Raw genomic sequence first — 14,487 nt, 5'->3', positions numbered from 1 at the left:
AGACTTCTATCCCAATGTCCAGCACTGATAGTGCTGCTGGTTATAATAGCAGGCTAGCAGCCAATACCTACAAAATGTACACCTTCCATCTCCAGAAAGTGAAGGCTCGCAAAAGGATGCAGTATAGTTCTGCAAACCAGTGGGAAATTTGCAAATTTAACAAGTTCCCCATTTTGATGGAACTTCCTGAAACAAACTTTATTGGTAACTGAAGACCTTCTGGAGTTAAAATGCCTCCTTCATTGAGTAGGCCTATTCCTCATCTCTTGGCAGCCTTCTAGATTTAAGCAAGCAATTCTAGAAACTTTCAAAAGGATAAGGCAGCTGTTGGTAGACTCCCTATTCCTATTGTGATATGTACTAGCTGCCTAGTGACGTTTTGGTACAAAGGCCCTTGAATAGCGAGCCTCCGCAAGACATTTAAAAAAGCTCACCTCAAGCTAATTAGAAAAAAGATTGGTGACATCAACAAGGTATTTCAGTAATATTTAAAAGAAGACTTCTACTGGTCAGCAGATTTTTCAATGCACAAGCATTCCTTGAAAACTGAATAGGAAGATACATACTGGTTAAAAAGTTACTTTGTTATGAAAACCTCAACATCTTGGCATAAAATAGTTTAATGAGGTATTCAGCAGTATAGTAAAAACAGCTGTATATTTTATTTCTTGTAAAAAAGATTTTTTTACACATGCAGACTAAAACCAGTGTAAGAAAGTATCCACCATTATTTTAAACAAATAACTATACTTAAATAGAAGTGTCTGCAATATGTTTTGTATAAAAATAAGATACATTTGTACAGAAACAATTGTCCAGTTTTCATACAGATACACAACTCTAACACGTACAATTTAACCTGATCAATGTTTTAAATCAGTTGGATACTGCTAAGGTATTTTATGTGCAAAAACTCAACACAGTTCTTCAAAAAGAAAAAAAAAAGTCCTACGTATTGAAGGTGCTGGGCTTCAAATCAAATCCTAATTGACTTCAAGTTTCAAACAGTCCCATACGGTGTATCATATGCAAGCACAACTAAGGCAGTTTTGCTTCACAGTCAGCGCCTGTGCCGGCTATGTCCTGAACGACTGCCACTGTGGTGTTTGCCTTTATGTGATCGCTCAAATGAGTGAGACCTTTCTCGCCTATCCCTGTGATGTCCCCGTTCATGCCGATGTTTCTTGGCCACATCTGAATGGTCCCTGGATTTGCTCTGGGAACGTGACCGAGACTTTTTCCTTTTGTGACTGTGTCTGTTTGCACCTTTCAACTCTTCCCTGCTGTGCTTGGGTTTTAGGTGTGGAGATCCATGATTATGATGCCTCCGTGGACTGCCGCTGTGGCTACGTGATCTACTTCTGGATCTGGAGCTGTAGGTTCCGGACAGGCTCCGCCTATTGTTGTAACTTAAGACACAACAATACCTATTAAAATGGTTAAAAACCAACTGTTAAAAAACAATCGATTCCCTTCTTCTGTTAAATAAAAAACCCCTGTCACTTATCCAGGGAGACTAGACCAAAATAGAATGATAATGTTGCTTGCTGATAAAAATAAATGGGTAACATCACAAATGGCAAAGTTTATCACCTGGGTGATAAAGACACTTGGTTTTGAAAGACACTTTCAAAACCATCTATTGCTAGTTTGGTTGATAGATAAACTGAAAGTACTAAGGTGGGTTCAATGTGTTAATATAGGAACAGTAAATTTCTATTTTATTGCTATGATTTTAATTATTACTATTTTCATTTTACACAGACATTTATGGGTTTAAATTGGTTTTGAGATTGTTTGTACTGTGGTTTTCTCCTGGTATCGTTTGCTAAGGCTATGGGCTAATGCAACAAGGTTGATGATGATGAAGTAAACTACTAGTAAAGCAGACCATTCCCTTTAAATTCAATTGTTTTCCCAAAGAAAACCCACTCATTTCTATATGCTATTTTCAGATGTTATGTTCATGCCACTAAGCTTCCTTAGAGTAATATGTAGGAAAAGAGAATGTCGTATTTTCCAATTACAAGTTAACAATTTTACTCACTGTCTCCTTGCAGAATGGGATCTAGATCGTGACTTTGTTCTCGACTTAGATCGACTAGCACTTCTGCTGCTTCTACTTCTCTTGCTCTCTTTTCTCATACTTGAGAGGAACAGGAAAAAAGTAAATACCTGATCAGTTACATGGATATACAACAGTAGATAAACAACCCAGACTGAACTGCAAAGGTAAACATCTAGATCTGTTGTAAAAGATTTCTACTTACCCATTGTAAGGGCTCTTGGAAACTACTTGTCTATCTTCTGGTTCCTTTTTGATAGTTTTTGCATTAATACATACTGGAGATTTCTCTTCTGCTTTCATTTCTCTTGGAGAGCCTAAGAAATAAAATAGTTCAAGGTCAGTATGCCCAAGCCACAAAACTCTGACCTTTAATTTAGTACAATTAATAACAACCAGGCTCTGAGTATCAAGTAACACCACCAAAATTAATCTAAGTTATTGTTTACGTGTATATTTTCTACAGCCTATTTCTACTACAGTAATTATATAGCTGACATGCAGAAAGTCTCAAGTTCAATAGTTGGCACCTACGGTTAAGAATCAGGTTGTAGGTGATACGAGACGACCTCTGCCTGAGACCCTGGAGAGCTACGGCCAGACTGAGTATTAACTGTAACTGACCAATTACGTGATTCAATACAAGGCAGCGTCATGTAACCAATCTTCTCTTGTACAAGTTCTAAAAACAGCTTGTTCAATTTAAGCTCAGAATGTCGCCGCAGTTACTTCGAAATTAAAGTGAAACCAAAACACTCTTAAGCAGTGTAATACACAAAATTATTTTCTAGATCAAGTATGACTAACATTCCATCCCGGTCAACTGACAGCACTGAAGTAAAGAAGAAAACCTAAGTGATACCCAATCTTTTAGGCAAACTTAATGGACACTGCACTAGACATGTAATTTCCATTCCTCCTCCATCCTGGTTCTTGGGTCTAATAGTCATGCCACTGAAGTTCTGAACCAGGAGACAGAAGCAGGAAGAGGAGATGCACACAGAGTGGTGGATTTTCAGCATGCTTGTATTCCTCAAGCTGAACCTCCATAGTATAGCTGTTTCAGTAAAGACTACACCCATTGACCAGGTTGACTTCAAGAGTAACTGTTCAGTATTGCACCATAAATTCCTACTGAGGGACTCCTGCTCTGCTTTGCCTGTTTTGTCCTGATAAAAGATGAAAAATGCAGCATGCTTGTAATAGGGAGGAGCAAACAGAAAAGGCTTAAAATTTTGACAATTATCCAAGTTAGGCGTGACAGCTAAAAAATTGATTTAGGGCAACTCCTCCAAATCAGTGCTGGAACAATCCACAATTGCATAAACAAGCCTTGAGAAACTGATATATTTTGTATTTGTGAAATAAGTGAACAGAAACAAGTGGTTTAAAAAAGAAAAGGCTTAAAACTTACAGGGCTTAGAAGCAGGTGAAAAACCTCCCAGTGTTGAAAGAGCTGGAGTTCCATCAGGATTTAATCCTTTTGCTTTTAGTTTAGCTTCCTGTAGTGCCATTTTTCTCTTCTCTACTTCCTTATCAAGCAATTCATAGTTAGGCTATAAAGAAAGGCAAAATATTTGGAAATCAGATCACACAACACTAGACAACCACTTCACTTTCCCTTGCACACATTTGCATGCCTGATTCAGCTAGACAAGTTACCTTCTTTCTTGTATAAAGCTTGAGAGTTGTTAAGCATATCTCCTGAATCTCTTCCTCGGTAGTACCAAAAAGCAAAAACCAATGAGGACGGTTAGGCAAAGGGATCTAGAAGCCAAAATATTTTAAGTTTAACAAATCTGAACACAAACATCACTAAAAGCTAAGGGTTACATTCAGACTAAATTGGCAATTTCTGTTGATTATCCTTTCCTTGGGCTCCCCTATCCCCCATGAGCAGAATTTCACGGAGATGAGTGGGCTCTCGTGGGAAAGCAGGATATTTCCGTTCTGCTACTGGTTAATTAAGTCTGGATCCAACTCAACATGTCTATGAATTTTTTTTTAACTTGTTGAAATGTTTATTGTACTTACAAAGTTATTCGCAGGTTTTTTTTAAATGCAAATGTGAAAACAACTATCTGATTGCAGGTTATAGGTCATGAGCTATAATAATCAATCTTTTTTAAAAAATATTTTTTTAAATTTATGCTTAATAAACAGTTACAAATATAATAAAGGTAGATATTATACAATATCAAATAAGTCTTCTATTACAGATGTTAAAGATAGTTAGCATACAATGATATTATTAGTTTTCTTTCCAATGTTTGCTACCTATAAAAAACAGTTAAATAAATGAGTAAAGTTTTTTCTTGAGCATTATCCAAAGGCCTGACACTATTATTGAAAAATCTTTATAATGTTATACTTGATATAAGGCTCTATTTCTATATTGATGATACTCGGTATATTGGCAAAGATAATATATAAAAAGAGATTCTTCTATAAAGGTGATTAAATAAGGATTGTCATAGTGCCAGATCTTCAGTAGATTGGTTACCGAAAATGATATATAAAAAAGAAAACAATGAATTGTAACCATTATGTAAACATTAACCTGCTTAACTAATCCCTCCTTCCCTTCCCCCCTCCCTCTCTTAACTCTATTCCTTCTTAAAAGAAAAATATTGATTTGTAGCTTTTATTAGAACTCTTATCAACTAAGATCATTCCTTCCTTCAACATGTCTATGAATGATGCACAGAAACTTACCTGAAGAGCTCTAGCAGCAAGGTAAATACAAGCACATGCTATTGTCTCTGGTTGAAATCGAACAAACACATTGGTTCGAAGGCTGTCATTCATGTAATTCCTGCAAAATATGAATCTGAATTTAACCTTGAGCTCTAAAGCCTACTATGGGAGCAAACATACCAAATTGGAGACTCAATCTACTTTATTATTTTTTCTTTATCTTTATTTCAATAATTTATACTTTAATGTGCCAAATGATATGCCTTAAATGGTTTTTAAAAAGGCTTCAAAAGTGTCCCTGGACCTCTGCAACAATCATGCTGTCTCATCTCTCTAAAACCCTACACCACAAGATGAATTTTACTTTCTCTATCATTACAGCAAGGTGCAAGTTAATCTAATGGCTGCAAAAACGTAAGAATTTCCTACATATTTGTAAATTTTTAATGAAGTGTCCATCAACTAAGATTTCATTTACTTCAAATTAATTTGTTTATATGAGAAAAGTGGTTTTTACAGTGAACCCACGTAATAATTTGAGACATTTAAAGGTTAATTCAGTCTTATGTCAACCAGATTCAGATACCTTCTACAGCACTGCAAATGCCTAAATGCATCCTTCATCCTACATTATTATAAGCAACATCTATATGGCACAATACAGACACAGTTAAGCATTTTCTATCCTGCCAATTTTAAGGAAATGGTTCATGAGCATATTGAGGCAAAAAGACAAATAGATGCTTAACTCTGGCAGTATCATGCCCTAGACATTTTATAAACAATTTACTGACTGCAGAATTACAGCTTCTAGATGCTGTGCAAAATGAATGATAGTGTACCAACCTGAAGTACAGGTAACTGCAACATACACACGGTAGAGCCACGAGCTAACAAGCATTCTTTCCCATCCAGTATGGTGTTACTGAAAACTTCAATTATTTTGGAATGTAGTAAAATTTCAGTTTACAAAAGGGGGAAGGGGAGATCTTTAAACATGCCAATTGACCTACAGTGGATATTTGCTATGTAGAAAACTATGCTCAATATACAGACAATAATTAGATTATGTGCGAGCCTTTTGCATGCACCAAAAGTACTTAAAAAGCAAAATTTAGATAAAACTGGAAAAGTCAGTCAATTAAGAATTCAGGCTGGCTAGAACCAGAATCTATCCAGTTTATGTCAATAGGCCATGCCACACAGCTACAATAACCAGGAAAACAAATATACATTTCATGACATGTATGTTGAACAGAGGTACTTCTAGAAGCAAATATACAAATCCTTTTGACACCCCGACAGAACTAGAAGATGCTGCCAGATGGACATGGACCACTTCAGTAAATCTTGGATGAGAGCTTGCACTGGATTGGCTGAAGAGAGAGAGAGGCAGCCAATCAAGCCATCCTTGGATCATGAGCTGTGGTGCAGAGAGCAGAGTTCTATGACTTACCATCAGGGACTACCCTTTAATCAAAGAGTAGAAAAAAGAACAAAGTTAAATTGAGTTCTCCAAAAAATTATGTTATGAAAGCCATGAAAATAGTAAGCAGAAAACAAGCAACAACACATTTTGCAAGGCACTGTTTTTAACTTACACTTCATTGTTTGGCTTATGGGACATCAAGCTTGTTTTTATTTTTTCTGTTACTATTTTCCTGGCTAAGACAGACAGAAGAGAATAACTTACCAGGCTGTCTGGACGAGCGTTTGGTTACGTTCACATTCTAAGACTTGCAAATACATAACAATGATCTGAAGGGAAGGGAAAAAAAGAAAGAAAATTCTTGAGTATGAACGACATATTTAAATGCTGAGTAATGCATTCTTTCCTCTCCCATCTGGAGCATAAGCCAACGTATAGTCAAGAACTGATCTTCCAACACATTCACTCCAGCCCCAAATCAAATTCTCTCACAAACATGCAGCTTATAAGCATGAACACTATTCTTCACACACTCCAATATTCACCTATCTGTGCTTCTCACCACGTATAGAACGATATAGTACAAAAACTGACTCACCTTATGAGGATGCTTGACATGAACACAAAATCCCAATTCCTTCAGCACCCTCCTTTCTGCCTTGATTACTTGATTTTTGGTGTTTATGTAGTTCTGATCAAGTATCAATGGGCTTGGAGTCCTACAGTTTGTAAGAAATAGAGTCAAAACTGTTTTGCATATTGAAGACTGCGGCTTCTCTGTTTTCCCTTCCAACCAACTAATGGCAACAGAAACCAGATTTTAAACTCCTGCAAACAAGTTTAAGCTTTAATCTTATGCTGTCCAAGTTAAGCTAATTTACTAGCTACAACTCTGTTTACTTGTTAGAGCAAAAACAGTTTTCCTGTTAACATTCAGAAATGGACGGAGAGATGTTAAATAACAGTTGACCTATAAAGCTGAATCCCAAGAAACGTTCACTGGTCTCTTATAGGAAGATTCCACTCCCTGCAAAGGAACACAGTGGTACATTTCTCTTCAATTACCAGTGCCAATTTTACATCTGTGAAATAAATGCCCAAAATACTCAGAAAAATCATGTACATAGAGCCACTTATTTTAAAATAATCACCGAGTGTGGGCGTGTATGTGTATATATAGCTAAGACATAGATATATACATGCAGTAAATTGAAAAATAGAGCCCCTTAAAAAAACCAAATCTTATCTCAGACACTAAGTAATGAGCAGATAAATCTGTCTCATCATTTACACCATAAACTGAGTATCAAAAGATGAGAAAGTAATACATAACTTGTTTTTCCTGTTAAAACAGCACCTTGCACTTTTTTCCATTAAACAAATTTTATTTTTTTAAAAATATAATGCAGAGAAACAGGTTTGTGCGCAACAAGAGAATGTTTTTAAGGCTGCCAGTAGATAGCATAACCACTTTCATGTGTCTGCTCCAAGAAACTCAGATGCATAAAAATTTAAGTTCCACCTATCCTGCTTACCACATTTGAAGCTCGGAATACTATTTAGAGAACGAAAATGAAGGAACTCTCAAAAATGATTACCATACTTTCTATACCAGATTGCCCCAATGACATAGCTTCAGAAAACACTTCAGCTCCTGGTTAATACAAAAAAATCTGTTTACATAGCATTCTCTATAGAAGCTCATTTAACTGGACTAGGGAAGAATAACTTCAGTATGAAGTTTGGCTTGAACACTACTGCACTAAAGACAGTTTAACCCCAATGAACACTGCTTGTTCCTCTGAAGATATTAAAGGAGGACAAAAAGGCTAACCCGAACAGCATTCTAATGCTGGACATTAGATTATATTCTGTAAGATTCCAGACCACAAAACCCAATAAAAGCTGACTTTGTGCTAAAGCTACAATACCATAATTTAAGATGGTATTTTTGCTTAAAGCATATTGACTATCAGGAGATAAATTAGGTTACCAATTCTTGCTGGTATACGGACTTGTAACATTTGTGCCTTAAAGGATATCCAGCAAGTTAACTGAACCTCTACTATGCACTTTTCATGGCAATGAAAAGTCTACAAAGTTCTGAATGTCTGAAGTACCATAACACTTTCTTCTTATGGATACACACTAGGCTACTCAAATGATCCATCATTTGAAGAGGCACTCATTTTTTCTGACGTTCATATTAAGATGTTTCAGACATATACAGCCAGATTTACTTATAAATATGCCTTTTAGTTCCTCAAATTGACTTCTTAAGGTCTTCAACTTAGGGAGAGGAAATTCACGCAAGGTAGACTTGATTATTCAACCGTGCTAACTTTTTCAACTCACTTTTTTGCAAACTTAGTTCTGCTAAAATTTTAAAGCTTGTAACTTTTGCTCTTATTAAGAGGATTTTGACACAAAAATATACAGGAGATGCTACCCCTTATAACAGCTGAAGAAAGTTCCTAGAAAGGTGAATACCAAGAAAAATACCACTCTTTGCTTATCTAGATTTTTTCCAGATGAACATGGCATGTTTTCCCATCAAGAAGATGCCATATTACTATTCATACTTTCTGGACAGCTTGATATACTGAAGTCTGCTGGTAGTTTTGTGTGTAGCCAAAGGATATTATTAAATATAACGAGGAGCATTTGTAGATCAATCCTTAAAAATTCCAATTAACACATATATTTTTACAAGAGCTCTGCTTGTATATTACCAACATGCTACTGCATTAGCATTAAAGTTAGCTTTGGTTGAGCTGTGGCTATATAAGCTTAAAAATTACAATTTTAAGGTGACAAAAACAAGATACAGTCTGAAAATTACTCTTCTGAGAAAACAAATGTCCCAAACATTCTTCTCCAATGTGTGCAGAACTGAACTGACAGTGGAAATGGCACATAAGCTAGAGTCTACCAACAACTAAGCTGGTGACATATGAAGACTTAAGATTACATATTCATGCCTAGACAGAAGTGCAAGAGCTTGATGGGATGCATTGACTTGGGAGTAAATCCCATCCTCTTTGGGCCTTACTATCAAATAAACGTGCATAGAATTGCAGAGGTGGTTTGCCACTGACTACCTCTGCATAGCAACCCTGGACTTCCATTGGTAGTCTCTCATCCAAGTACTAGCCAGGGTCAACCCTGCTTAGTTTCCGAAATCTGATGAGATCAGGCTAGCCTAGGCCACACAGGTCAGAGCAATCCTGATCTACACCACCTGTATTCGCCATCCCAGCACAGTTGTATAAAATAATGAAGTATTTCCCATGGCTTCTGATGTTAAATGGAGCAGCTGGTCAGCAAGCTTGTATTTGTGGCACAATACATGTGTGTAGCTATCTATGCAAATAAGCATGAGTTATTTTCACATTCATCTAATGGTTTCTCAATCCAGTTATGGGCTCAAAACAGATGGCTTGAGCCCCTAGTAAAGTGACCAGCAGCACATTTGATTTTAAACTTGTGAAATTTCAATTTCATGTTTAGTAATGAGACTACATGCGGTGCAAGCACATATTTGGTAATGAGACTACATGTGGTGCAAGCACACAATTACTAAATGTATTGAAGTTTTCCCTGAAGCTCATTTTCCTTTAATGTACAGTGTTTTTAAAGTTTTGAACCTATGAGACAGGTGTTATAAAACTCATATGCAATTAATATGGAATTGTGAAGAACTCAGGTTATTTTCCCTAAGTTTCTTCTAAAACCAATAGTTACTTTCCGATCACTACACAAATGTAAAGGTAAAAAAAAAGACGCCTTTGAATTTACTATATGAGGATAAGTTCACTGGAATGCTAGGACTGAAAAGCCTTCCCAAACATTGTTTTTAAGCATACCATTGCAAGCCTGTAGATATTACTCAGGTGTAACAAATAAGAACAGCATCTTAAAGTATCCCAGACACCCATTTCTTCCAATGAATTATTTTTGTGCAGCAACTGGATGATAGTACTTAACAGTAAAAGTCTGATTTTGGTGAACTTGACACTATGCTACTTAAAATAAAACAGATCAAAGTGTGACAAAACAAACAATAAGCATCTAAAATTTTAACATACACATTTAGCTAGTTTCCAAAACCCTGGACAGCAAAGATAAAAGCTTAAAACGAGAAACAGGAGTTCTTCGAAACGGTTCACCAGCGGCCAACCTGTCAGTCCCCCGATTCCAGTGACCTATTCTCAGAGCACTGGCTTCTCCTTGGGGATTTTCGATACTTCACTCACTGTTGCCATGACGACAGCTTCATCTCTATGAACCACTCCACATCACCCAGGCTTTGGTAAATGTAGCTGGTCGCTGTATAGTCGGTTGCAAGGGAAAAAAGAGCTGAAGTTAATAACGTGCACAACTGATTTACTCGTAAAACTGTAACACGCATAGAAAAATGCTTAAATCCTGTTGTTTAGAAAAAGTGAACCTGTGAGACAGGTATTAAAACTTCATATACCATGTTAGATAGATTTTTCACACACTTTTAGGTTAGTTAAAAATAAAGCCCCAAACCCATATTTGCTTGAATGTGACATCACTCACATGGTATATGCACATCTGACATGCCAATTTGTTTTTAATGAGAAAAGGATAATTCGTACGCATCTTTTTTTTTTTAGCTAACAGTATTTCAGATCCAACCTAGATTGGAATTATATTGACTGGCCATTATCCTGACTGGCCAAAAAACATTTACAAGTTATCAGTTAACTGCAGTTTTAACTTGATTTCCAAGTTCCCAAGTAAAAAATGCCCCAATTACATAATTGTTTCATTCAAATTACGTTGAATTTTCTGTTAAAATAAACACAGACTTGACTACTCAGGGCAAAGAACACATACACCTTTCTGAACCGCAAATAGTTGCCTAAATACAATCTATCTAAACCTAAAGATACAAATGTGGCAAAGAAAAATAACTTCGCATGCTTTGAGAGATTTATCAAGTTCACTGAAACGAAGTCCATTTTTACTACAAGCATAGCTTCAGGTAACTACAGCCCAAGAGGACAAAAACAGGGAATCTTAAAAAAAAAACTCAATGCTAGACTTAAGACTCTTGCGCAAGTTTTCCTTTAAGTACATTTGCACCTTTTCCTTCATTTAACACTTTATCTTGTCTAAGCCCCCACCTCCACCTTGAGCTAGATAACTGATGACCACTCTAGAGGGACCGTTATAAACACACAAAATTGAGACTCATCTGATTTAGAGACAATCAAGCTGCATGAAAGAGTGCTGTTCCTCTAATTCTAGGTGAATACTGTTTCCAGGATTCTCTTTATATTCTTGAAGATGTAGCTAAAAAAGGCACATATCATGAACCAAACCATTCTGTCAGCTTTCACAACGAACTCTCTAGTACAAGTTTAAAACCTGACACAAGGAACATGCTACCAAGGACCAACCGTAATTTCCTAAGGAGTTAACATCTAGCACGAAGGTCAACATAATAGGTACAAGAACTATGTAAGCAAATTAAGAAACCTACAAGTACTAGCATAGACCTAAAGCTTCCTTGCCACGCTGTTCAGTCTGTTCAATCATAGATAATTAACATTTCATGTAATAACCACTGATTCACATTAACACCACGGCAACAAAACTGATCAAAGTTGGTTTCAGAACACTCACTGTCCCCACACAGTCCAAAGATCACCCCACTCAAACTACAGAGATAAGCCTGCCCAATCAGAACCTCTGCAGCCTTTGGATTACATTACAGTGAAAAGTGCATATACTGAAAACAGAGCTGACCTTACCTTTTAACTCTCAACTGACGCAAGTGGTGGAAAACATTGATCACATCTCTTATGCGACGAGGCGCTTCTTCAATTTTGGAAGCAAGATTGATACAGGCCATAGCAACAATCTGAAAAGAAGCCCATTGTTGTGAGAAGGCAATTCGCCCAAAATCAGAGACAACACACAACTACTAAGCGAGTGGAAAATAAAATAGCTAAGCCCCAAAATAAGAGCTGCTGAGAAAACCTGCCCAGTCCCACTGCATATTCTAAAATTGCCTCAGTGAGAAAAAAGCATTGGGCAGGTAGCCCAACCTATCTCAAGATAGGATATTAAAGAGCATAGTAACCAGTATTTCTCAGTAGGATTGGAGTTCAGTGGCACCTTAGAGACCAACGAGATTTTCAAGAATCAGAGCTCCCTTCTTCACTCACAATTATGAATGAAGATCTCTGACCCTTTATACCCCATCCTAAAAGGTGGGTGAGGTGTTACAAAGATCATCAGGATGTAAAGGTGCAATGAAGCTAAATTACATCTTGATGCCCTTTCTTGTAACATCCAAGCAAAAATCATCTTCGGTGATTCTCTCTCCTTTGTAGTCTTTCTCGTAACATGGCATCTACCTTTTGGTTGGGATGCAAAGGCTCAGGGATTTCCATTCCTACTCAGTCTGAAGAAGGCAGCTGTGACTCTAGAAAACTGACACCTTGAAAATCTTGTTGATCTCTAAGGTGCCACTGGACTCTAATCCTGTTTTAATGCAATGCAACACAGCTACCACCTAAAAATATTTCCCAGTGTACCTCCTTCCCAAATATTCACCCGAAACTCACCTCGAAACTGTGCTTGACGAAGGACTTGGAATAGAAGAAGCGATGAAACAGCACCTGCCCCGTCGCCATCGCCACCTGCGAAGATAATCCCCGAAACGGGGAAGAGAGGAGGATGAGCGAGGTCAAGCCGGCGAAGACGGCGCAGGCGCAGAAGCCCGATCGAGCGAAACTCGCTCCTCCCCCTCCCTTCCCGGAAGCGGCCTGAAAGGCAGGCCGAGGGCCGCCAACCCGCCGCCATTTTGTGTCCGGCGCCCACCGGCACGCAGCTCCCCCCACCCTGGCATGAAGGAGCCCGCGCCCTTCTACCGCTCAGGCCCGGCTCTCCCTTCCGCCCGCGACGGAAGGATTCAAAGCCTCGGGTCTATGTCAGGACCCGGATGAAAGCCGCGCGCGCCAGCCCGGCCCCTCTCCGCCCGCCCTGACCTGCGGCAGGCGAAGGATGATCCCGGCGCCCTGGATGAGCTCGCAGCCCAAGATGCGCAGGTCGGTCTCGCTCTGGAGGTCCAGCCCGTCCTGCATGGAGGGGGTGGGTGAGAGCCGCTCCTCGGGGATGAGCGAGTGGTCGATGGTCAGCGAGACCTCCGAATACAGGCGATCCCCGATCAGGATCCCCGCCGCGGGCGGCGGAGGTGGCGCCGAGCCCAGGGCGGCGCTGCTGGTGGCGGCGGTGGCGGGAGAAGGATGAATCCCTACGGAGGCCATGACGAACGACCGCTGAGTGCACGTCCGACCGCACCCGGAGCCGGCCACGCAGAGAATAACCCGTCTGCGCCCGGCCTCCCGGCGCCCGATGACGCAGCTCCGAGCGGTGCCTGATGGGAAAAGAGTCCCTCCCCCCCCCCAGCCCTCTCTTCCGCGAAACGCTCAGTGCTCTCCGCCCGCCCTCTTGTCGAGTGACGTATTTGGCGCCAAAAGGGGAGGGGAAAACTTCTTTGAGGGGAGCGCGCGCGCGCGCGCGCTATTAATAACCGCCGCACCGAGTTTGTGCGTGCGAGAAACAAAGGCCTGCTTTACACGGCCCGGGGGCGAGCGCCTGAGACGATACCACGTCAGAATACGGAGAGAGTGTCTGTGACCTCTCTCAGGGCTTCTCCCATACGAAAATTTCCTGTAAATAAAAAAGCTGTCCTCGCAGGGTGAAAGATAGGAATTCAGCTCAGTGGCCGTTATACTGGCTAAAAAATAAAGGGAACCACCACTTCCCGTTCCCCACTTGATCTCTGAAGTGGTACAATCCGATGTTATTTCTGATGCAGGTTTCTTCCCTCGTTTGCTGCCCGCTTACGTATGGACTAAAAACTTCCATCTACACCTGAGTTGCCACCTCCAGGTTGGAAATTCCGAGATTTGGGGGAGTGGAGCCTGGAGAGGGTGCGGTTTATGAAAGGGAGGGGCCTCAATAGTGTATAATGCCACAGAGTCCACCCTCCAAAGTAGCCATGTCTTCAGGGAGCTTACCTCTCTGGCGTGGACACCAGTTGCAATTCTGGGAGAGCTCCAGGCTCCATCTAGAGGTTGGCAACCGTCATACTAAGCTAAGATGCTTTGTATGCTAGCGTGCTTAAAAAGAGTTGATAAAAAGATGGGGGGACCCATAATCAATATCCTGAACTGAACTGGTGTGGTGAGAAGCTGAGGAGGGGTGGGGGAGAGCTGTATTTTCACTCTCCATGACTCCTGCCTTTAGGGAT

General features: G+C 39.5%; 1 protein-coding gene across 2 annotated transcripts; it reads right to left on the bottom strand.

Annotated features, from left to right (window-relative positions):
* Window positions 1–638: 638 nt before the first annotated feature.
* CCNL1 (cyclin L1) lies at window positions 639–13,596 on the bottom strand. 2 transcript variants are annotated; one of them, XM_054982414.1, is made up of 11 exons: window positions 13,220–13,596; window positions 12,797–12,871; window positions 11,978–12,087; window positions 6,790–6,910; window positions 6,456–6,520; window positions 4,781–4,880; window positions 3,728–3,832; window positions 3,480–3,621; window positions 2,271–2,382; window positions 2,048–2,146; window positions 639–1,427 (listed from the first exon to the last, which is right to left on the bottom strand). In XM_054982414.1, the coding sequence occupies exons 1-11, from the start codon at window positions 13,496–13,498 to the stop codon at window positions 1,061–1,063; spliced, it is 1,575 nt and encodes a 524-aa protein (XP_054838389.1). In that variant the 5' UTR covers window positions 13,499–13,596; the 3' UTR covers window positions 639–1,060. The 2 variants fall into 2 exon arrangements, with proteins under 2 accessions (XP_054838389.1, XP_054838391.1); XM_054982416.1 differs by having other exon boundaries at window positions 639–1,409.
* Window positions 13,597–14,487: the final 891 nt, after the last annotated feature.

Source organism: Eublepharis macularius, chromosome 6, assembly GCF_028583425.1.
Source record: "Eublepharis macularius isolate TG4126 chromosome 6, MPM_Emac_v1.0, whole genome shotgun sequence".
Classification (NCBI taxonomy): Eukaryota; Metazoa; Chordata; class Lepidosauria; order Squamata; family Eublepharidae; genus Eublepharis; species Eublepharis macularius.
Note: the sequence above shows the minus strand (reverse complement) of the source record. Positions and strands in the feature narration are given on the sequence as shown.